At 53.8% G+C, this 23,291-nt stretch overlaps 1 protein-coding gene across 1 annotated transcript; it reads left to right on the top strand.

The window, feature by feature from the left end:
• Positions 1–6,932: 6,932 nt before the first annotated feature.
• Positions 6,933–14,851, top strand: LRRC75B (leucine rich repeat containing 75B). Its single transcript, XM_021673934.2, has 4 exons — positions 6,933–7,143; positions 10,369–10,497; positions 11,979–12,094; positions 13,981–14,851. The coding sequence occupies exons 1-4, from the start codon at positions 6,967–6,969 to the stop codon at positions 14,504–14,506; spliced, it is 948 nt and encodes a 315-aa protein (XP_021529609.2). The 5' UTR covers positions 6,933–6,966; the 3' UTR covers positions 14,507–14,851.
• Positions 14,852–23,291: the final 8,440 nt, after the last annotated feature.

The following is a 23,291-nucleotide window of genomic DNA, read 5'->3' as shown; positions in this document are numbered from 1 at the left end:
TCCAGCCTGGGCAACAGAGCAAGACTCCGTCTCAAAAGAAAAGAAAAGAAAAAGAAAAAAAGGGCTAGTCTCACGCAGTTGTGATGGAGGGAGGTAAACACAGGCCAACTGTGGGCATGGGCAGAGCTCCTGTGCCCCCAGAGCCTGGCCTACGCCCCAGCAAATGCCATTTGCAGCATTTGCTATTCCAGCACCCACCTTAGATGTGAGGACACAGGCTGGAGCATGGCCAAGTGTGTGGGCCCTCAGAACTGCGAGCTCATTAATGCCTGGGAGCACCCCGGAGCGCCCTGCAGCCTGGCCCTTGATGGACCAAGTCCAACTCCCAAACTCAGAGGCAGGATGGCAGAGGCATGGGCCCTAGAGTCCCTGGGTTCAAACGCAACCCCAGCAACTGATAGCGTGGGTATCTCGGCAGCCTTTCCCTTCCTGGCCTCAGTTTCCTACCTGGAGAGCAGGGATAACCGGAAGAGTTCCTGGGTGGATTCACTGAGATGGCCACGCACAGTCTGTAGGAAGCACCCACTATTTTGAGGCCTCACAGGTCTGGCCAGGCTCCGACACTGTGCCCGCAGCTTCTCTCCTTTCCTGATGAGCAGCTCAGAGCAAGGGCCCAAAGGACCCCGCTCCTGGCTGCCCTGTCCTCCCTGCCCAGGGCACCCTCCACAGGTAGTATTTATGACATCACCTGGTAATTATCTGCAGTGTCTGGGAGCTCCAAGAGTGGGGTGGGGGTGGAGGAAGACTGTCCATGCCTCAGTCCTGACACCATCCCATGGCCTGGTCTCTGGGAGAGCCAACCCGTTCCTGTCTCAAGGCCTCCACGGTGGCACGCCCAAGCCCACCTGTTCACCCACAGCCCCCTGTGACTTCACTGATGCCGGAACTGCCCAGCCCTTTCCATGCACGCCACGCTCTCACCTGGGCTTTTGGGGACCTCCCCCAACCTCTTAGCAGCACCTTCTGGACCTCCTTCACTTCTTGGATGCTGGGCTCAGGACTGCTCTCACTGACCAGTCTGTGCCCCACTGACTAACGTTTCAGACAAACCAGGTGGATGTGCCCAAGCCTGATCTAAGCAGCTTCGTCCCCAGACTTCCAACCGGCGGCAGGGCAGCCAGAGTCTAGCCCGGGGCGGCCGCCCCACAGCAGGACTGGCCTGGCCCTTAATGGACCAAGTCCAACTTGCAAACTCAGAGGCAGGATGGCAGAGGCATGGGCCCTAGAGTCCCTGGGTTCAAACGCAACCCCAGCCACTGATAGCTTGGGTATCTTGGCAGCCCAAGATGGCCACAAACAGTCTGTAGGACTTGGCAGCCCAAAATACCCACACTATCAGTGGTCCTGTCCAGCTGCTCCTGCCTCTACACCCCGTTCCCAGCCTCACCTGACGGCCAGCCCCCATGGGCCAGTCCTCTCACCGGGAGACTCCCAATCACAGGTCCCAGCCCCTCTGCTGTTTCCCTACTGCAGCCCTGGTGCTCAGCATACAAATCTGAGCATGCCCCTCCCCCACTGGGAAAAAAAAACACTCCAAAGGCCCCCCTTGTCCTACCTTGCTGGCGCTTGTCCTTTTCTCTCTCTTTTTTTTTGGAGGGGGGGGCACCTGGATATGAACTGTCCTTCCTTCTTGTTCCTTCCTGGTCTTTGTGACTTTGCACTGGCTCCATTGTCATGGCCTGAGGCACTCTTCAGACCCCAACCACAATGCCACCTCCTCCTGAAGCCCTCCGGCACTGTAACCCACTTGGCAGGCCAGCTGCTCCTGCTGCCTCCTCCACAGTATCCACCGTGCCCAACAATCTTCGATGAATGGATGGATGCCAGCTGTCAGGTGGTTAGCTGTTTTTACTAAAATGCATCTTCTAGGACTTTACACAGAATCTACCTAGCCACCTGACAGCTAGCCTCTCTAATCTTGTAATCCTAGCCCTATGGGAGGATGAGGTGGGTGGATCACTTGAGACCAGGAGTTCAAGACCAGCCTGGGCAACATAGTGAGACCCTGTCTTTAATTTTTTAATTAATTTTTTTTTTTAAAGCCTAAGAGGACAGGGTTTGGGGAGCTACATGTGGAGACTGACAGGAAGGTGAACAAGAGCTCATCCATGGCCAGGCACAGTGGCTCACGCCTGTAATCCCAGCACTTTGGGAGGCCAAGGCGGGCCGACCACCTAGGGTCGGGAGTTTGAGAACAGCCTGACCAACAAGAAGAAACCCTGTCTCTACTAAAAATACAAAATTAGCCGGGCACAGTGGCACATGCCTGAAATCCCAGCAACTCAGGAGGCTGAGGCAGGAGAATTGCTTGAACCTGAGAGGCGGAGGGTGCAGTGAGCTGAGATTGCGCCATTACACTCCAGCCTGGGCAACAAGAGCAAAACTCCACCTCAAAAAAAAAACAAAAAACAACACAACAACAATTCATCCAAGGCCAGCAGTGGCTCACATCTATAATCCCAGCACTCTGGGTGGGCAACATAGATGGATGGCTTGAGCCCAGGAGTTGACAACCAGCCTGGGCAACAGAGAGAGACCCCATCTCTACAGAAATAAAAAAAAAATTAGCTGGGCGTGGTGGCACATGCCTGAAGTCCCAACTATGTGGGAGGTTGAGGTGGGAGGATCACTTGAGCACGGGAGGCAGAGGTTACAGTGAGCTGGGATAGTGCCACTGTATTCCAGCCAGAGCAAAAAAAAAAAAAAAACCAACTCATATACATGTCCAACTCCACCAGGACAGAAGCTTCTGTACTTGGAAGTCTTCCAGTCCTCACCCTATGTATCTCTTCATCTGACTGGTTTATTTGTAGCCTTTATTTTATTTATTTAGTTTTGAGACAAAGTCTCACTCTGCCACCCAGGCTGCAGTGCAGAGGCTCCCTCTTGGCTCACTGCAACTTCCGCCTTCCTGGTTCAAGCGATTCTCCTGCCTCAGCCTCCTGAATAGCTAGGATTACAGGCTCCTGCAACTACACCTGGCTAATTTTTTAATTTTAGTAGAGACAGAGTTTCACCATGTTGGTCAGGCTGGTCTCCAACTCCTGACCTCAAGTGATCTGCCACCGCAACCTCCCAAAGTGCCGGGGTTACAGGTGTGAGCCACTGCACCCGGCCTGTCTGTAGCCTTTAAAGTTTCCTTTGGGTTACTGACTTTAATTGATGATAAAGTATGTCTGAGGAAAAAATGAAATAAAACATCCTTTGAAATAAACCGATAAACAGGTCTCCCTGATTTGTGTGAGTTGCTCTAGCAAATTAATTGAACCCAAAGAGGGGGCCATAGGAACCCCAACTAGAAGCCAGTTAGTCAGATGTTCCCAAGGCCCAGATTTGTGACTGGTGGGATGGGGGGTGGTCTTGTGGGACCACGCCCTCAACCTGTGGTTTCTGAGGCCATCTCCAGGTAGACAGCATCAGAATTGAGTTGAACTGGAGGACACCAGCTGGCATCTGCCACGGAATTGATTCTTGCTGGGGTGTGGGGAGAACCCACACATTTGGTCACAGATGTCTGTGCTGATTATTGTCTTGTGAGAATGCAGGGAAAACACAGTCAGTTTTTGTTTTTTGGTTTTTTTGAGATGGAGTCTCGCTCTGTTGCCCAGGCTGGAGTGTGGTGGTGTGATCTCGGCTCACTGCAACCTCCGCCTCCTGGGTTCCAGTGATTCTCCTGCCTCTCAGCCTCCTGAGTAGCTGGGACTACAGGCGCATGCCACCATACCTGGCTAATTTTTGGATTTTTTGTATTTTTTAGTAGAGACAGGGTTTTGCCTTGTTGGCCAGGCTGGTCTCAAACTCCCGGCCTCAAGTGATCTGCCCACCTTGGCCTCCCAAAGTGCTGGGATTACAGGTGTGAACCACCGCACCCGGCCAAAAAACACAGTTTTAGTTGGTTTTTCCTCACATGACCTTATTTGGAAATAGTCTCTACAGAAGTAATTAGTTAAGATGAGATCATACAGGATTAGAATGAGCCCTAAATCCAGTAGCTAGAGTTCTTATAAAGAGGCCATGTGAGCTGGGCATGGTGGCACTCACCTGAAATCCCAGCTACTTGGGAGGCTGAGGCAGGAGAACTGCTTGGGCCTAGGAATTCAAGACCAGCCTGGGCAACATAGTGAGACCGAATTGCAAAAATAAGGAAGGCCATGTGAAGGCCACACAGACACACAGGGAAGACATCCTATCTCTATAGAGTATCATCTGCTACCTTGCTCCTAGTGAATGCCCCCAAACCATTCTGTATACTTCTTTGCAGTGGCTACCAGGAGGCTCAGTGCTACCCAGCTACTTGCTGAGATCACATTAACCCTTAGCTGGCCTTTTTCCCTCCTGGGCTTAAACAACACCACTGGGTGGGTGGAGAAGGACCCAGAGGCAGTGCAAGTCCAGTTCCAGCCCTACTTGCCCACTGGGTCAGCTGGACCTTGTGTTCCTTTGAACTGGGCTACTACATGGGAGGGCAGAGGGCTTGAGGCTCCAAAGGTGTGGCTGTCATCAATTCATGTCTCCTGGCAGGTCCCACTTGGGGCCGAGTATGCTCCCATCAGGGCCTCCTCCCTGATGGATTCTCCAGCCCCCAGCCTCCCACCTCAGTGACTCCCTAGGGATGATAGGGCTACCCTACAGGATGCAGGACAAGCCTTTGCACTCCCACATCAGCCCTGGGAGCCGAAAGGACAACACTACAATCCCTCCACCCCATGGGGTCTCAACACAGCTCTGCTGCTCAGGGTAACCCAGGGAGACATCATTCCTGGTGAGGTGGAACGATGTCCCCATGCTGGAGGGGATAGCTCTGCCTCTGGGGGCTCCTGTCCAAGTCAGGTTAGGCCAGAAATTGTCTCCAAGAGCCAACTCACCCTAGGCACCCCGCATAGCAGGCAGGGAAAAGCCCATCCAAGGATCTAGGCCCAGACACCACCCTCCCTCTTTTGCCGGAAAAATATCCTCCAGGAACCTCTCAGCCAGGGACACAGACGGTGGGGGATGAGAAGTGGGGGCTGGGGCAGTTCTCTGCCTTCCACAGGATTCTAAGCTCTGGGCATTCCCCTATACCACTGGCTAGGTTGCCCCTTTCATGCTACCAGGCTCAGCCCTCCATCCCTTCCTCCCTCCCCTCCCCCTGCCCACTCTTCTCACATTTGAGGGGACAGTGCCCAGGCCTGGCTCAGCCTCTGGGAGGATATGGTCAGAATCTGGGAGCCCTCCCAGCTCTGGCTCCAGCTTTGAGGCTGCAGGGGAAGGGGAGGAGGGCTTACCAGGCTGCCTGCTCTGGGCAGGGGGTCTGAGAGGTCCCTGGGGCACTGGGGCTGCTGCTTAAAGCTCTGACCCCATCGCCACTTCAGTTCAGCAACAGTGCCCTGGCCCTGGGGGAGGGCAGGCAAGCCCGTCATGCAGGTTTGCCAGGGAGGAAACTTGTGGTGCCAAGGTGGCCCCAGGACAATACTGGCTGCACTAGAGTGGGAGGAGAGGGTGTTGGGTCCAGCTGGCAGGTGCCAGGGGAGAAGGGGGTGCAGGTACAGGCCCAGCAGAGGTTGGGGGTCCGTGGATGGTCAAGGGGCTAAGATATCCTGCTGTCCTCTGCCTTGTCTCTGAGCCTAGCACCCTGCCCTGTCCCCACAGCCATCTCTGGGCAGGCAGTGCTTAACCCAAAGGAAGAAACCTTGAATCTTCATAGGGTAATACACACACACACACACACACACACACACACACACACACACACGGAGCTTAGCTGTCGTCCCTCACTATATACCCTCAGACAGTGCTCATCCCTTCCTGCACAACAGGAACCCATCCTCCCGTCCTCACAGGCTAGACACATGCTCCCTGCCTGGGGAAGCGGGGGCTGCAGTTCAGTGCCTCAAATGTCCCCCACCCAGATGTGAGGGTCCCAGAGCTGGGATTGGGGCTGCAGGGGCCCAGCAGGCCTCCAACAGAGACCTAGACCTCTGCTGAGGGAGCCCTGGGAAGTGAGATACTCCTTGAGCTGGGCGGCTCCATACCTCACCCTGGTCCTCAGAGGAGCCAGGGCCCCCTCCTCACCCTGCCTGCCCCCCCAACCCCTTGTCAGGGAGGAAGACTGAAGCCAGTGGCAGATGCAGCTCGCCTGCTGCCAGCCTGCCCAGAGCTGGGCTTAACGGTTAACCTCAGTCTTCATCTGGTTTATTTCCCAGGCTAGGGTCAGAGGTGGGGGCCTGCCCCAAACCAAGAAGCAGGTGGCAGTAAATATGTGCCAGTGCAGGAGTGTCCATGCAGCATGAGCAGGCCCTACACTACAAAGGCCCACAGCAAGGCAGATTTCTTTTTTCTTTCTTTCTTTCTCTTTTTTTTTTTTTAAGACAGGGTCTTGCTCTGTCGCCCAGGCTGGAGTGCAGTGGTGCAATCTCAACTCACTGCAACCTCCGCCACCTAGGTTCAATCGATTCTCCTGCCTCATCCTCCCAAGTAGCTGGGATTACAGGCACCCGCTAATTTTTGTACTTTCAGTAGAGACGGGGTTTCACCACGCAGGGCAGATTTCTAAAAGCAGGTGGGGGCAATATCTAATGCTGGCACACGCAGTGGAACCCCCACGCCGCCTGGAATGCTCTTTGCACGGTCAAAGTGACTATTCCCATCAGCACTGGGGCCAAAGGGTAGAGAGGTGCCAAAAGCCACCTCGTCCCGGCCGAGCTCTGCGTCTCCCTCGGCGGCTCCGAGCCCTCGGGACAGAGCTCTAGTGCCAAGGCTGAAGCGGGCAGGGCCTCCTCCAGTGAGACCAGGCCAAGCCTAGGAACCCGCTGGCCTCGCTCTGGCGCGGCCTGGGGCGGGCGCTCAGCCTTCGGACCTGGACGGGGGTCGGGGGGTGGGGGGTGGGCGTGACGACGAGGGGCGGGGCCTGGGCAACGAGGGGCGGGGCGCGGGCGGGGCGCAGACAGCCCGGCCTCCTGTGGGTTCGGCCCCCGCCGCGCGGCGGCCATGGGGGCGCGGCTGGGCCGGCGTGCCCGGCCCGTGGCGGGCTCCCAGGCCAGGGCGGCGGCCGGCTGCGGGCCCGCGCCCTACGAGCGCCGGGTGCGGTGGCTCCGCGAGATCCAGTCCACGCTCCGCGAGCGGCGGCCGGAACGTGCCCGGCAGCTGCTGAGCCTCCTGCGCCAGGCGAGAGAAGGAGCCGGCCGCCCCGGGGCTGGCGGCCGGGCAGGGTCTGGGGGTCTGGGAGGCGCAGGGCTGTGGGTTGTGGGCATGGATCGACCGGGAGGCGAGGCTGAGCTGATCTCGGACGCGCTCGCGGGCGGGTTCCGAGGGCGCGACGGGCTGCAGCGGGGCTGGGTCTTGCCTGGGCGAGAGGGCGGCCGGCTGGAGTGAGGTGCTGGGGGAGGCCGGCGGACCGTGTGTGGAGGAGGAGGCCGCTGAGTGTGTTCGGGTCTTTGGGGTTTGAGAGGAGTCGTGTGTTGAGGGTGGCTCCAGCCTGGAGCTAAGAGCCCAGATTCAGGCCTGGCAAGATGGGAGGGGCCGGCAGGAGTGGCAAGTGAGATCGAATCATCTCCTATTGAGGGACAATGGAAGAGGGTAGCTTCCCCCTCCTCCAGGATTGTGGAGGTACTGGACCCTGGAGTGAAGACCCAGGGCTGGTCTGCAGGTGCAGCCTCACCCCAAGACACCATGGCAGCCCACACAGAGCCACCACATGCATCACCAGCCCTCCAACAGGCAGCTCTTGCCCGTAGAGTACACACCGCCAGCATCTGTGCATCACAACACTCAGTCCGGTGGCGACCCTGGTCCTACACACACCAGGTACTCTAAACCCAGATCCCAAGCCCTGGGTTGTCCCAGGATGCTGGTCCCCCATCACCTGGGCAAGCCACTTCCCTCACTACCCTGTCCTCACCCCCTGCAGCAGTTGCCACCACTACCTGCCCCATCCTGTGAGCGGGAAGTCAGCCATGCAGGTGTTTGGCCTGCAGAAGGTATATAATTAGAAATGGGGAAACTGAGGCATGGAGAGATGTAGTCATCCCAGGGCCCACAGAGAAAATGTGGGGCAAGCCAGGGCCAGAGCCCTTCTTCCTTTCCCCTTCTCCATCTCCTCCAACTCTGGGTTCAGCAGGCTGGAAAAATGGAGCTGTCCCTTTAAAAGAAACTGTCTAGACCAGAGGAAGACAGGCTGGCAGGTTGCGGTCTGGGGCCCTGTCTGGGTCTGCCAGGCTCACCAGCCAGCCTTCCTTCTAGATCCTCCCTAGCTGGCATCTCTGGCAAACAGCAGAGGAGCACTGAATCAGCCAGACACCCAGAGGCACACATCTCAGTCTGGGATGGTGTATGGAGCCCAAGGAGCCAGTGGGGCATTTTAGCTGGGAAACTGGACAGAGACCAGATAGGTCACCTCTCTGTGTCTCAGAGCTTAGGATTTGAGGTCCAGTGAGGGGCCTGTCCTGCTCCATAACCTGCAGGGACCCTGCAGCTGTGACCCACGGACTACCCCCAACCCTGGCCCAACTTCCTGTGCTTGGGACTGATGCACAGAGCATATCACCTTTGGATTGGAGAAGGCCCACATGGGGTCTCGAGGCCCCTCCTGGCTGTGACTGCCCCATCAGCTGTCAATGTGTCCTCTAAAGAGACCCTCTGAGCTGGGCGTGGTGGCTTACACCTGTAATCCCAACACTGGGAGGCTGAGGTGGGCAGATCACCTGAGGTCAGGAGTTCAAGACCAGCCTGACCAACATAGAGAAACCCCACCTCTACTGAAAATACAAAATTAGCTGGGAGTGGTGGTGCATGCCTGTAATCCCAGCTACTCAGGAGGCTGAGACAGGAGAACTGCTTGAACCCGGGAGGCAGAGGTTGCGGTGAGCTGATATCATGCCATTGCACTCCAGCCTGGGCAACAAGAGCAAAACTCCATCTCAAAAAAAAAAAAAGAGAGAGAGAGAGAGACCCTCTGAGAGTGTTCAGCCCCACACCAGGCCTGTGGGAGTAGATAGGAAGAGAAAGTTGAGGAGTGAGACATGAAGGCCAGGGCAGGTCTGTGCAGGTGGTAGTGGGGTGCGGGATGCATAGGAAAGGAGGCCGGAGGTCTGAATCTTGGCAGGAGCGGTGGGGAGAGAAAAGGGATGACTAGATGAACTGGGGGAGAGAGGAGGAGGGAGAAGTGCTGGGGGGTTCCAGGGCTTCTGGCCCTAGTGCCTGTAAAGATTGGCAAGGAAGTGCCCTATACTGAGCTGGGGCATGGGTGGTGAGGCCAGCTTCAGAGTAGCATGCCTTTGAGACATCTGAGCAGAGACAGAGGTCCACCCTCATGGGACTGTCTGCAAACAGATGCTGGCTGCAGCTCAGGAAAACCAAGGGATAGGTGGGAAAGCACAGGATCCGAAGGGAATGCTGGGGGACAGAGGAATTTGAGGGGTCATAAGAGCAGACACCCCAATAAGAGGAGAGACCCCAAAGAATCCCACTGACAAGCCCTAACCCTGGAGAAGGCAATGTCATAGCACTACATCTGGCCTCCAGGGAATTGGCCTGAGGGTTGTGGGATCTCTGTGTCACCCCCCAAGGGCCCCATGTCCTTCCCCTCTACTTATCTAAAGGGTCCACCAAGGCCGAGTGGCTCACACCTGTAATCCCAGCACTTTGGGAGGATTGCTTGAGCCCAGGAGTTTGAGATCAGCCTGAGCAACATAGTGAGACCCCATCTCTACAAAAAAATTGTTTAATTAGCTGGGTGTAGTGGTGCCTGTCTGTAGCCCCAGCTCCTCAGGAGGCTGAAGTGGGAGGATCCCTTGAGGAAGCAGAGGTTACACTGAGCTGAGATCACACCACTTGCACTGTAGCCTAGGTGACGGAGCGAGACCCTATCTCAAAAAATAAATAAGTAAGCAAAAAAAGGGCCGGGTGCGGTGGCTCACACCTGTAATCCCAGCACTTTGGGAGGCCAAGGCGGGTGGATCACGAGGTCAAGAGATCGAGACCATCCTGGTCAACATGGTGAAACCCCGTCTCTACTAAAAATACAAAAAATTAGCTGGGCATGGTGGCGCGTGCCTGTAATCCCAGCTACTCAGGAGGCTGAGGCAGGAGAATTGCCTGAACCCAGGAGGCGGAGGTTGTGGTGAGCGGAGATCGCGCCATTGCACTCCAGCCTGGGTAACAAGAGTGAAACTCTGTCTCAAAAAAAAAAAAAAAAGAAAAGTAAGCCAAAAAAGAAAGGGTCCACCTGCCACTGGACACTTGGCCCATGGCCGCCTGTGGGGAGAAGCCAGCAAGCCTTAGGGAGGAGATGGAGAGACAGGAACAGGCATGAGCAGCATCTGGCCAGCTGGGGGTGGGGCTGGAGATGGAAGACCTGACTGGCTCACTCAGCTCTCTCTTCACCACTCACAGGACCTGGGCCTTGAGGGGACCCTCCTTACCGACATCCTCTACAGAGATGTGGCCTTCCTCAACCTGGTTGACCCCATCTCCCATGACCTCCTTGTGAACCTGGCCCGGGACCTGCAGTGCCCCAAGAAGGTGAGGCTGGTAGGCATGGGCCCAGGGCTGGGCACTGTGGTGGACAGGGGCCAGCAGAGCCCAGGGCTGGGGTCTGGGAGGCTAGGTCCTTCTGTGGCTTGCTGTGTGGCCTTAGGCAAGTCACTGTCCCTGTCTGAGACCTGATGCCAGCATCAGTATATTAGGCTGGCCACCAGCTAGAGCAAGTGCTTTGCAGGACCCTCAAAGTCCTGGGGAGACCCGTTTTCTCAGTGGCAGCACTGTGCACGAGGCCTGGGGACCCAGGCAGGGGAGACTCTATCTGGGCAGAAGTCATATGGGGACCCTGCGGGACACAGCCTGTTCTGAGAAATCCAAGAACGGAACCTAACTCCCAGCCTCAGTTCCTGGGCCAGAAGAGAGCTGCCCTCGGCTAGAGCCCCCCTCGTCTGTCCACCAGTCTCCATTCTGGACAGACACCTTTGGGGACAGGTGCTCACTGCTTCACCCCACAACAGCTGGGGTCACAAGCAAGGCCTTCCTCATTGCTGGGGTGGAGTTTGCCACCTGCAACCTGCACCCTACAGCTGCCCAGACCCCACTCCGATGGCACCTGCAGATGTTCTGCTGTGAGCATCGACACAGCCCCAGGATATGTGGCTGCGACCAGCCACAGGCCCCAAACTTCTAGTCATAGTGAGTCCCCCAGCTGAAACAACAGTGTCCACTACAAGCCCTGCCAGCTCTGAACGCCCAGGTCTGTGTGCAGTCGGCCCCAAAGACTCTGAGGCTAGCCCACAGCCATCACAGGACCGGCCAGGGCTTGCAGCTGCTGTGTGCGCCGCCTGCTCCTGGGGCTGCTCACAGAGGCACTGGATAAAGGATACAGTGGAGCATGCTCAGTGCCAGCTTTGCGGGCTGCGCACCCTGGATTCCGCCCCGAGCTGGGCCTCTGCGAGAGCCCCGTTAGGACTGAGAGCGAGCCAGGTGGTGGTGCTGTGAAACATCACATCCCCCAGCCCTGTCAGCCCAGACCCAGACCCCACAGCTGCAGTCTCGCTTGGAGAGTGAGAGGAAGAAGAACATGCTGACCTGGCTTGTTCCTACTCCCTGGGACTGGCGTCAGTGGAGCAGGGCTCCCTCAAGGGGCCTGGTCAGGCCTCCTCCCCCTGTGGCAAGTCCCCGAGGGGTGCTGAGGGTGGGCAGGCGGCCGGCTGATAGCCCGAGATGCTGGCCCTGGGCCTGAGGACAGGGAACAAGGGCCCATTGTCTGGGCTTCCTCCCACTGGGCACTGCGGGACTGGACCGGCCTGTCTAGCTCCCAGAGGGCAGCCTCCCCTGGCTCTGTGCCAGGCCACAGCCGGGTTGGGGGGTGGGAGGGGGAGGCCCTGGTGGGCAGCTCCATGATCCATGGTACACAGCTGTGCTCACACACACACTTGGCTGCCCAGGCCCCTCTCCCCAAGGCCCTGAGGTGGGCAGGAGGGGCTCAGGTTCACCATGGTGACACTGCCCTCCCACAGGACTACGAACTTTGGAAGTCCTCGGACAAGATCTGCCGACAGCTCATCTACCACCTCACCCCCCACTCGAAGCAGCAGCAAGGGTCCAGCCTGCGCCAGAGGAAGACCCAGAGCTGGTAAGGGGAGCCCAGCCACTGCCCCTCTTCTCTGCCCCTCCTAGGTCCCTTCTCAGGTTGACACCTGCACTCTCACCAAGAGGCTGGTACTGAAATCCCACCTAGCCAGGCCGTCACCTGGTCCGCACAAGGCCCTACCCTGGAAGTCAGCCAGGCCCGTGGCAGCAGATGGTCCCCAAGCCAAGCTGTACCCTCTGAATGACCCGTTTGCCATTTCCCACTGGACAGTCCTGCCTCTTGCCATTCATGTGTCCCTCAATCCCAGGACACCCCAGCCACCCACCAGCTGAAGTGACCTCAGCAGGCATCTTCAGCTGAGACTTCCCATCAGGTTGCAAGCGGGGCAGATTCTGGATCATGATTCTCATTTTACAGGGAAGGAAATTTTGAGGTTCAGAGAAGTAAAGTGGCTTGCCTAAGGCCGCATTCTACCCTGATTTTCCTGAACCTTGTTGGGAATTCTTTGCCACTGCCAGACTGCCTAAAGCCGAGGCCTCCAGGGCTGCCCAATAGCTCAGTCTGCCATGGGTCCCTCTCAGACACTCCATCCTGGAGTGACTCCATCCATGGAGCCTCACACACAGGCTCAGCCCAGAGTTGGCTACAGGCACCCAGGCCCAGGGGACTGAACTGCTGCCGGGAGCTTACCCCATGAGGTCTCCCCATCTGCCTCCCACCCCTGTCCCACCTTGGGTCTAATGGGCCACGCTGAGCTTGGACCCCACAAGGCTGTTCCCTGACATGGCAGATGGGGGTCCTGGGGGTGTGCTCACTGTTCTCAGTCCCCCAGAAGGCCTATCTGCCTAGGGGACTTTGTTCAGATAACAGGGGAGAGACCTAGAGGGTTGTCGCCACTCAGGGGGAGTCCTTCTCAGTCTCTGAACTTCCCTTTTAACTAAGAACAAAGGGAGCCCTCCACAGGGCAGGTCCCCTGCACACCCAGGATCTCCCCTCGCACTACCCTGCGCCTGTCCCTCTCTAGCCCTGGCGCCCGGTACGGCCTAATATCCATCCCTTCATAGGAGAATTTCTCCCTATCCTAAAAGAATCAACCTCAGAGGGGCACAGGAAAAAAACATGTGGGCTCAAGAGTCAGAGCGTCTCAGTTTGGGGACCTGGTTCCCTGCTTAGTGGTGTGTGACCGTGGAAGAGTTACTTCACCTATCTGAAAAATAAGTGAGATGGCAGCTATAACAGGTGTGGAGCTCCTGGGCACACCATGAGATTTCAAATAACAGTTCATGGAAGGTGGGGCACAGTGCCTCACACCTGTAATCCCAGCACTTTGGGAGGCCGAGGTGGGCAGATCGAACTCCTGAGGTCAGGAGTTCGAGACCAGCCTGACCAACATGGAGAGACCCCATCTCTACTAAAAATACAAAATTAGCCAGGCATGGTGGCGCATGCCTGTAATCCCAGCTACTCAGGAGGCTGAAGCAGGAGAATCGCTTGCACCCAGGAGGTGAAGGTTGCAGTGAGCCGAGATCGCGCCATTGCACTCCAGCCTGGGCAACAAGAGCAAAACTCCATCTCAAAAAAAAAAAAGTTCATGGAGATGGAGTCTTACTGTGTGTGTATTTAATCTTTACAATCACCACATCCCATTTTAACCAAAGGGGAAACAGGCTCCGAGCACTGCCCATGGCCACCCACTTAGAAAGTGAGTCTGAACCTGACTTTGCCAGACTGTAGGCCTGGGCTGTTCCCAACAGGTCACTGTCTGTGGTCGGTGACTGTGGTGGCTGTCCAGCAGCTCACTCTGCCATAGGTCCCTCTCAGACACTCCATCCTGGAGTGACTCCATCCATGGAGCCTCACACATAGGCTCAGCCCAGAGTTCAGTTGCCTGGCTGCCTAGTCCATCCCCGCCTGCCACCCTCCCATAGCCTCAAGAGCAGCCTTCAGAAGACTCTGCTGGCAGGGGAGACTGTGGACCTCTCAGGCATCCAGCTGTCGGCGCGGGACGTGCAGCACATCGCATGCTACCTGGGCAGCCATGGCACTGGGCTGGCAGTGCTGGACCTGAGCTTCACAGGGCTGAGTGACGAACTGCTGCACCTGCTGCTGCCCAGCCTGTGGGCACTGCCCCGCCTCACCCAGCTCCTGCTCAACGGCAACCGGCTGACGCGGGCCGCTGCCCGAGAGCTCACTGAGGCCATCAAGGATACCACCAAGTTCCCTGCACTGGCCTGGGTGGACCTGGGTAACAACGTGGATGTGGCCTCCCTGCCCCAGCCCCTGCTGGTGGGCCTGCGCCGGCGGCTGAGCCAGCGCACCTCACTCCCCACCATCTACGAGGGCCTGGACCTTGAGCCTGAGGGCGGTGTGGCCGGGACTACCACCCCTGCCTCCAGCTGGGACTCCACAGCTGCTGGGCTGGGAACCAAGCCTCAGGTCTGCTGTGCCAGGTGACCCACCACCCACCTGGCTCATTGCTACTGACTTGTGATGCTCTCAAGCACATGGAATAGTGGGTGATGAAGGTCGAGGAGGACTCACAGGCCCCAGAGATCTGGTACAAATCCTCAGCCTGAGATTAAGGGGACAGAAGGAGAATGAACTCATAGGAGGCCAGATGGCTAGCCCCGGCTAGAGTTTCAGCCTTCCCTCAGTGGGAGGGGCCCCAGCACCCACAATGTGGACCCCGCAATAAAGAGTGACACCCATCTCTACTTTTCTACATCACCGACCTCAGGGTCACTGAGCAACAGCCCTGGTGCTGGGGTGGGGAGAAGGGGTGGTTTTGTCTATCCAAAAGGGAGGGGCCAAGGTCACACTGACCTTCCCCCAGGTGCTCCTTGGGCAGGTCTCCCATGGAGTCCAAGGTGTGGGGGTCCTGGGTCCATCCCCATGCGCTGGAGAGTTGTAGGAGGCCTCCAGGGAGCAGGCCCTCACATCTGGGCAGGACTTGGGCTCCTTGAGAAGGGGAGCTGTGAAGGAGCTGGTGGGGAGCCCCAGGTGGAGCAAAGCTCTACATGGAACCCCATGGCAAGCTCATGTCTGAGCCCAGGCTGCCAGCCTCGCCACCAGAGCCCCTTGGGCTGAGGATGAGGCTGCACAGACCAGAAGCAGGGGCCACAGCCGACTAAGTGGGAGGACTTGGTACCTGCCTCCCACAGGGTACAGTGCTGCTTGCCACCCCCAGTACCCAGCCCCAGGCCTCCTGTACTTGGTGAGGGGCAGCTCTGTGTGATTAGGAGACACAGCAGGCCAGAGCAAACTGCTTGTGTGTTCTCTCCAGGCCCTGGGGGGTCCCCATGTGGGAGAGCATGCAGGGGGTGGAGGTGGGCATAGCCAGCAGCAGGGGTCTTGGGGGAGGAGTAGTTTTAGGGCTGCCCCTGGCAGGGGGGACTATCTCCCTTCCTTCCCAAGCACCATCAGAGTGGGCTCCCAGCCAGAAGCCTAATGCCACAGTCACCCTCAGCCCTGTGTGGGGAGTTACAGTTCAGCTCAACCAGGAGACGGGCAGAAAAGGAATTTAGAGATGTCCGGGGGGATACTGAGGCCCGGAGTGAGGAAGTCGCATGCTGAGCCAGGAGGTAAGGTGTGGGGGCAGTGGGGCCCTGCTAGATGAGGAGAGACTCAGCAGCAGAGGGAGGCTCCAAGGCTAAGGAGGAGGCGGGGTCCTCCTGGGCCTACACACCCCAGCCCACCAGCTCCGACCTTCCCTCGCAGCCCTGGCCCACAGGGGACTGTGAGTGGCACATCCATCCCCTGTGATGCATGGATTCCAGCACATTCCCAGCCTGGCCAGATGCATAACAGCCTCTCAGGACAGAAGGGAGATGGCCAAGAAGGTTGAGGACAGGATGGTGTCTGGTCCCAGGACTGGGATAGAGACAGTGAGGAAAAGGATTTTCCTTAGGCCCCACTGATCTCACTGCTTTAGGTAGACTCCTTGCCCAAAGACTTTGGAGAGACTGAAGATCGCCATTCAGCCCCGCTCTGCTCCTGACTTGCCGTGGGACCCGACCAGGCCCTTTCCTTTTCAGAGTCTCTGCTCTCTCCCCTCTGTTCAATAGGACTTCCAGCTCTCAACACTCCATCTTGAGGGGCAGCCCCTCCCAGCTCTCCTTGTTTTATGGACTGGCCCTGCCCAGCAGCTCAGAAGCCATGAGAGTGTTTCCCTATGCCCCTACTCTGGAACAGGGGGTTCAGGCTCCCCAGAGTAAGGCAAAATGGGGTAGATGGTGGGAAGGGCCAGTGGTGAGAAGGATTGTGAGAAAATGAAAGCTTAAATCAACGTCCACTTATTGTGTGAGCAATCTATTATTTAAATCAAAACTATGAGAGCCAGCCAGGCAAGCTGATAAACCTGTCACATAAGCAGGCAGCTGAGCTCTCCCTGAAAGTCCTGTCAGAGAAACGCCAAGCTCTCCAGTCCCTTGTGCCCTCCTGACTCCCTGCCCACCACTGGCCCTAAGCCAGCCCACAAACCCTCCACCGTCACTGCTCCGAGAGATTCCTACCAGGATGGTTCACGAGGACCTGAGCTGGTGTCCCAAGAAAGCTCCGGGAGAATCCAGGCGGCAGCAGATAGTTTCAGTCTCTCTGCTTCTTAGACAGAAGCACACGATGCTGTAGTGGAGTCAGAGCCTGAAACGGATCAAGAGAAGTGGGAAGGTTGGGCTCATCGCCATGCAGGTGTTCACAGCCTTCTCGGGGCCTTCATGACCTCCAGCAAGGCTGTCTAGGGCAGGGCCACTGAGCTCCAGGAAATGGCAGCTTGTGGCTCATGCAGCCTGGTAGGGCAGAGAGCACTGGCTAGGACAGCTCCAGCCTAAGCTCTAGACGGAGGAGGAAGCAGGTGGGCTGTACTCTGGCTGGCCCTTATTCAGGCTCAGTCTTGGAGGCAGACAGGCCTGGACTTGTTCCCAGCCTGTCACTTGCTGGCGATGTGGTCCTCTTGGGGCCTGTTCCCTCATCTTGGGAACGAGGTACACCAAGCCTCCCATTATCCCACTGGAGTGAAGATGACGTAAGTTTTGGAAAAGTGTCTACCGCATTGAGGGGAGCAGGGCAGGCACTCTTCAATGTCAGCAGGGCCTCCACCCAGGACTCTCTGGGTGGCAATGGCAGGAACCCAAATCTTTGGTACTAGGCCAGAGATGAAGCCGTTTTTTTAATTTAACAAGTACTTCCATAGCCTCCCTTGGGCCAGGTACTGTTCTGATGGCCTTAAACTCCTTTAATTCTCTTCTCATTTGAAGGATATAGGTGCTCTGTTTTCCCAATGAGTCTAGTGAGGCAGAAAGAGGTTAAAGGGATTTGTCAGCAGGGCACAGTGGCTCATGCCTGTAATCCCAGCACTTTGGGAGGCCGAAGCAGGTGGATCACCTGAGGTCAGGAGTTTGAGACCAGGCTGGCCAACATGGTGAAACCCTGTCTCTACTAAAAACACAACAACAAAAAATTAGCCAGGTGTGGTGGTGGGTTCCTGTACTCACAGCTACTTGGGAGGCTAACACAGGAGAACTGCTTGAACCCGGGAGGCGGAGGTTGCAGTGAGCCGAGATCGCACCATTGCACTCCAGCCTGGGCAACGGAGCAAGACACTGTTTCAAAAAAAAAAAAAGAAAGAGGACTTTTCCAAGGTCAAAGAGCCAGGAACTGGAGGAGCCAGGATGTAAGCCCAGGTGACCTGGTGTCAGTCTGTGATGTTAACGCCTGCATGCTGCTGCCCCTCCTGCAGCCACCCCAGGGACTGTCACTAGGGCTGTTTGACCCCAGGATTCCTGTAAATGAGCAAGCCCCTTCCAAAGAGGCCATGTGAAGCAGGAGGACCATCATGGTCCGCTATAGGGAACAGACCTCCAGCCTCATTGTCCCTGGAGTAAAACCAGGTCCTGACAACCCCCCTGGACCTCAGTTTTCTGATCTGCAGGTAGGTAGAGCGGGGGGCCATGATGATGTGGGCTTTGCTCTCCCACAGGATTATAAGAGACTAGCGAGGAATGGGTTTGGTAGCACTTCCCAGGCTTTGTAAAACCCAGGCAGCCCAGGCCCAGGGGTGCAGCATTTGCATCCAGCTCTTGCAGTCTGCCTTCAACTCCCTGGGTCGGAGGCTCCTCACACTTCAGATTGCCTTGCAGGGATGCTGAGAACATCAAAAGGAAATATGTAGAAAAGATACTGTGCTCCACAAGACTGGAGAACTTCTTTTCTGTCCTAAAAGGGAGGATATTTGTGCCCAAATAAGGTGCTTTAGGACATGAGCCCGCAGGAAAGTTCAGCCTCTGCTGACAGTCTTCATCCTGAGAATCCAGAATCTTGGGCAACTGATCCCAGCTGCTATCAACCCAGCACAGAGGTTTTTCTCTGGGAGCTGGAAGGAAAGGAAAATGCACTTCTTCCACTTAGAGATCACCATGAAAACTAGTATTTTCTTTTCCAACTACGCACTATATATGTTTTTTAAAAATAATATTTTATTTTTTTTAATTACCCTGCAGGCAGGGCGCGGTGGCTCACGCCTGTAATCCCAGCACTTTGGGAGACTAAGGAGGGTGGATCATGAGGTCAAGAGATAGAGATCATCCTGGCCCCCATGATGAAACTCCGTCTCTACTAGAAATACAAAAATTATCCGGGCGTTATGGTACGTGCCTGTAGTCCCAGCTACTAGGGAGGCTGAGGCTGGAGAATCGCTTGAATTCGGGAGGCAGAGGTTGAGGTGAGCCAAAATTTCACCACTGCACTCCAGCCTGGTGATAGAGTGAGACTCTATCTCAAAAAAACAAAAACAAAGACAAAAAACCCTTCATTGAGGTATAATTGAAACACAATAGACATTTCAAGGTTACAAGATTGAAGTGTGCAATATGATACATTTTGCCACATGTATTTATCCGTGAAGCCACTATCACAATCAAGATAGTAAATGTACCTGTCACCCCAAGTTTCCTCATGCTTATTGGTAATCCCTCCCTCCTGCCTCTCCCTGCCCACTCCCATCCAAAAACAACCATTGATCTGCTTTCTGTTTCCATAGTTTGCATTTCTAGATTTTGGGATATAGGGAATCATATAGGATATACTTTTTTTTTTTTTGAGGTGGAGTCTCACTCTGTCACCCATGCTGGAGTGCAGTCTCAGCTCATTCCAACCTCCCCCTCCCAGATTTAAGCAATTCTCTTCCTTCAGCCTCCCAGGTATCTGGGACTACAGGCGCATGCCACTATGCCCAGCTAATTTTTGTATTTTTAGTAGAGATAGGGTTTCATCATGTTGGCCAGGTTGCTCTTGAACTCCTGACCTCAAGTGATCTGCCTGCCTCAGCCTCCCAAAGTGCTGGGATTATAGGCGTGAGCCACCACGCCTGGCTGGATGTATTCTTTTCTATATGGCTTCTTTCACTTAGCATAATTATTCTGAGACTCACGTGTCAATAGTTCCTTTTTATTCCCGAGTATTTTACTGGATAGGTGTGCCACAATTTATCCATTCATCTGTTGATGGACATTTGAGTTGTTTCCAGGTTTTGGCTATTACAAATAAAGTTCCTATGAAAATTCATGTACAAGTTTTTGCATGGACACGTATTTCCTTTTCTCTTGGATAAATACCTAGGAGTAGAATGGCAGGATCGTAAGGCAGATGTATTTTTAATGTTTTAAGAAACTGTCAAACTGTTTTCCAAAGTGGTGGTGCAATATTACATCCCCATCAGCAGTGTTTGGGAGTTCTTGTGCTTTATATCTTCAACAGCACATAGCATGGTCAGTTTTTTAAATATTAGTTGTTCTTCTGGATGCGTAGCAGAACCTCTGTGGCTTTAATTTGGCATTTCCTTACTGGCCTATGATGTGAACATCTTTTCATGCACGTGTTTGCCATCTGTATCTTCTCAAGTCTGTTCAGATTCTTTCCCCATTTTATTATTGAGCTTTGTGAATTGTTTACATATTCTGGATACACATCCTTTATTAGACTTAGCTTTGCTAACATTTTGTGGTTAGTGGTTTGTCTTTTGTCTTAACAGTGCCTTTGGAAAGCAGTTTATTTGGGTGGTCTAATATGTTTGGTCTTTCATGGTTGGTACGTTTGGTATTATATCTAAATTTTTGTTTAACCCAAGGTTTAGGGTTATATTTCCAGAAGTTTTATGGTTTTAGGTTTTAAGGTTTATGGTCCATTCAGGATTAATTTTTTTGTATGGTGTGAGGTATAGACCCAAGTTTTGGGGGATTTTTGCATATGGAAATCCAGTTGTTCTGGCACCATTTGTTGAAAACGCTATCGTTTCTTCAGTGCATTACCTTTGTGCCTTTCCAACAACTCATTTTATATACATGTGGGGATTTGCTTTCAGACTTTTTTTTTTTTTTGAGACGGAGTTTCGCTCTTGTTGCCCAGGCTGGAGTGCAATGGCATGATCTTGGCTCACCACAACCTCCGCCTCCCAGGTTCAAGTGATTCTCCTGCCTCAGCCTTCTGAGTAGCTGGGATTACAAGCATGCACCACCATACCCAGCTAATTTTTCTATTTTTAGTAGAGATGGGGTTTCACCATGTTGGTCAGGCTGGTCTTGAAGTACTGATCCAGTTGATCTGCCCACTTCGGCCTCCCAAAGGGCTGGGATTACAGATGTGAGCCACCGCACCCGGCCTGTTTTCAGACTCTTACTCTGTTCATTTGATCTATTTATTTAACTTGAGGAAATATGGTGTTTTGGTGAGTACAGCTTTATAATAATTCTTGAAATCAGGGAGTCTTCTTTTAAAATCTGCTCACCTTTTAAAATATATAAAATAGTTACAATTTTAATGTCTTTCTTTGCTAATTCTAACATCTGTGTAGTGTTGGATCTGATTATTCTCCTGTGGTGTGCTTTCCTGCATCTTTGCATGCCTAGTAATCTTTGACTGGAGGCCAGACGTCGTGAATTTTACTGTTGGAGGGTACTTGACATTTTTATATTCCTACAAATCTTTTTGAATTCTGTTCTCAGATACATTTAATTGGTCTGGAAAAAGTTTGATGCTTTAATGTGTTGTTTTTATGACTTGCTAGGCAGGTCTAGTGCTCACTCTTGGGCTAATTATTCCTCATTTACGAGACAAGACCTTCCTGGATATTCGTATTAATCATGTCTTTTGTTTTCTGTTTTATGATGCTTTGACATCTTGGCCTTGCTAATCCTGGAGGCTGCTCCTCCCAGGGTTAGCTAATTCCTAGAGATAGCAAACTTGCCTGGCAGTGTGTCTTTCATATACAAATCAACCAGTCCAATGTCCATACCCCCAGTTGCCTCCTTTATCTAATTCTCACATACTAAGCCAGTATTTCCTTTGCCCTGAATCACCCTGGAGCAAGGTACTTGACAGGAGACCACCTATAAGGCAGCTGAAAATTATTCAGACTATCCAATCCTAAACTTGCTCAAACTTGCCTACTCTGCCTCACTGATTCCTTCATTAGAAAGTCACAATAAGGCTGGACGCAGTGGCTCATGCATGTAATCCCAGCACTTTGGGAGGCTGAGGCAGGCAGACCCGAGGTCAGGAGATCAAGACCATCCTGGCTAACATGGTGAAACCCCATCTCTACTAAAAATACAAAGAATTAGCCAGGCATGGTGGCACGCCCCTGTAGTCCAGCTACTCCGGAGGCTGAGGCAGGAGAACTGCTTGAAGCTGGGAGGCTGAGTTTGCAGTGAGTTGAGATTGAGCCACTGCACTCCAGCCTGGGCAACAGACCGAGACTCCGTCTCAAAAAGGAAAAAAAAAGGAAACAAAACCACAATAAAGGCTTTGGGTCTTGCTCCACCATTGGTTCTTCTGTCTCCTGACTCAGGCTGGTATTTCCCCATATACCATGTAATATGGTATGTCCCCTTCTTTGAGAATGTGATACATTCTTTCAAGGCAGTTGTCTCCATGTCTCACTGTATCTAATTAAAACAAAATCAGATATAGTATATCTTAAAACAACACATTCCTACCAGACAAAAAATTCAGTTCACAGGATATGAGGTACTGTGAACCTCATATCCTGTGAACTTTTTGTCTGACTGGTACGAAAAGGTACTATTCTCAACCCAGCATGACGCCAAGCACTGTTCCAATTCGTTTTTATTGGGTCTTCCCCAGCCTGTTAACTTCCTCGCATTCGTGTGATCAGTATTCTGGTGAACATTCAAATATCCACTGCAGATCTCTTGGGTTCTCCGTGCGGCACTCTTCTCTGGTATTGTGTCCTATAACTTTAGCTGCCTTGGTGGCTTCTCATTCCTCAACACAGGCAGGCTGGTAGGTCAGCATCAGTCCCCTTCACTGTGCCACTGCTTGGAGACTCTTGGAATGCAGTGAGCTGGAGCAACTGTACAACTCCCTTTATTTATTTCGTTCCTCAGGGATTATTCTCCATCAATGTCTGATGCCTTGAAAACTACTGTTTCATATTTTGTGCATCTTTTTTTCAGGTACAATGATAAATCAATTACTTTCATCTTGGCTAGTTGCAAAAAACTCCTGTATGCTTTATTTATTTTTATTAAGGTTATGGTTCTACTAGTGTAGAAGCTGGGATAGTATCAGTGAATCAAGTGAGTCCACACCCTCCCTTGTACAGATAACCAACCAGAGACTGGAAGAGGTGGTCTCGGTGGCACTCAGAACCAGAATTTATGTTAAATACTGGTCTAGTTACCTTTCTATGACATCATCCTTTAGTCTTTATCTTCTTTAAACCTCACCTTTTTTTTTTTTTGAGACAGTCTTGCTGTGTTGCCCAGACTGGAGTGCAGTGGCGCAATCTCTGCTCACTGAAACCTCCGCCTCCCAGGTTCAAGCAATTTTCCTGCCTCAGCCTCCCCAGTAGCTGAAATTACAGCCATGTGCCACCACATTGGGCTAATTTTTGTATTTTTAGTAGAGACAGGATTTTGCCATGTTGGCCAGGCTGGTCAACTCCTGACTTCAGGTGATCTGCTCACCTTGGCATCCCAAAGTGCTGGGATTATAGGCATGAGCTACCATGCCCAGCCTTATTCTTCGTTCTAAAGTAATATATTTTCAAAGAAAAAAAGCAAAAACTTGCTTAAACATTTGTATTTCCACATGACCTGATTTCCCCAATCTTGGCAAAAAAGTTGGAAGCTTGGTCTCCAGAGGGGGTTAGAAGGTTTCTCAACTAGGAGCCCTCCGAGACCTGGACGATGAACTCAGTGTGGACATACTAGAATGCTGAAAGTCC

This window comes from Aotus nancymaae, unplaced genomic scaffold (genome assembly GCF_030222135.1).
Source record: "Aotus nancymaae isolate 86718 unplaced genomic scaffold, 86718_ANA_hifiasm-v0.15.2.pri h1tg000210l, whole genome shotgun sequence".
Taxonomy (NCBI): domain Eukaryota; kingdom Metazoa; phylum Chordata; class Mammalia; order Primates; family Aotidae; genus Aotus; species Aotus nancymaae.
This window is presented reverse-complemented; position numbering and strand designations above follow the sequence as displayed.

What these genes read in the sequence shown, in the direction of transcription:
- LRRC75B (XM_021673934.2), top strand. Translation starts at nt 6,967, where the DNA reads ATGGGGGCGCGGCTGGGCCGGCGTGCCCGGCCCGTGGCGGGCTCCCAG. An exon ending in TGCTGAGCCTCCTGCGCCAG is followed by an intron (nt 7,144 to 10,368) that starts GCGAGAGAAGGA and finishes CACCACTCACAG; the next exon opens with GACCTGGGCCTTGAGGGGAC. An exon ending in ACCTGCAGTGCCCCAAGAAG is followed by an intron (nt 10,498 to 11,978) that starts GTGAGGCTGGTA and finishes GCCCTCCCACAG; the next exon opens with GACTACGAACTTTGGAAGTC.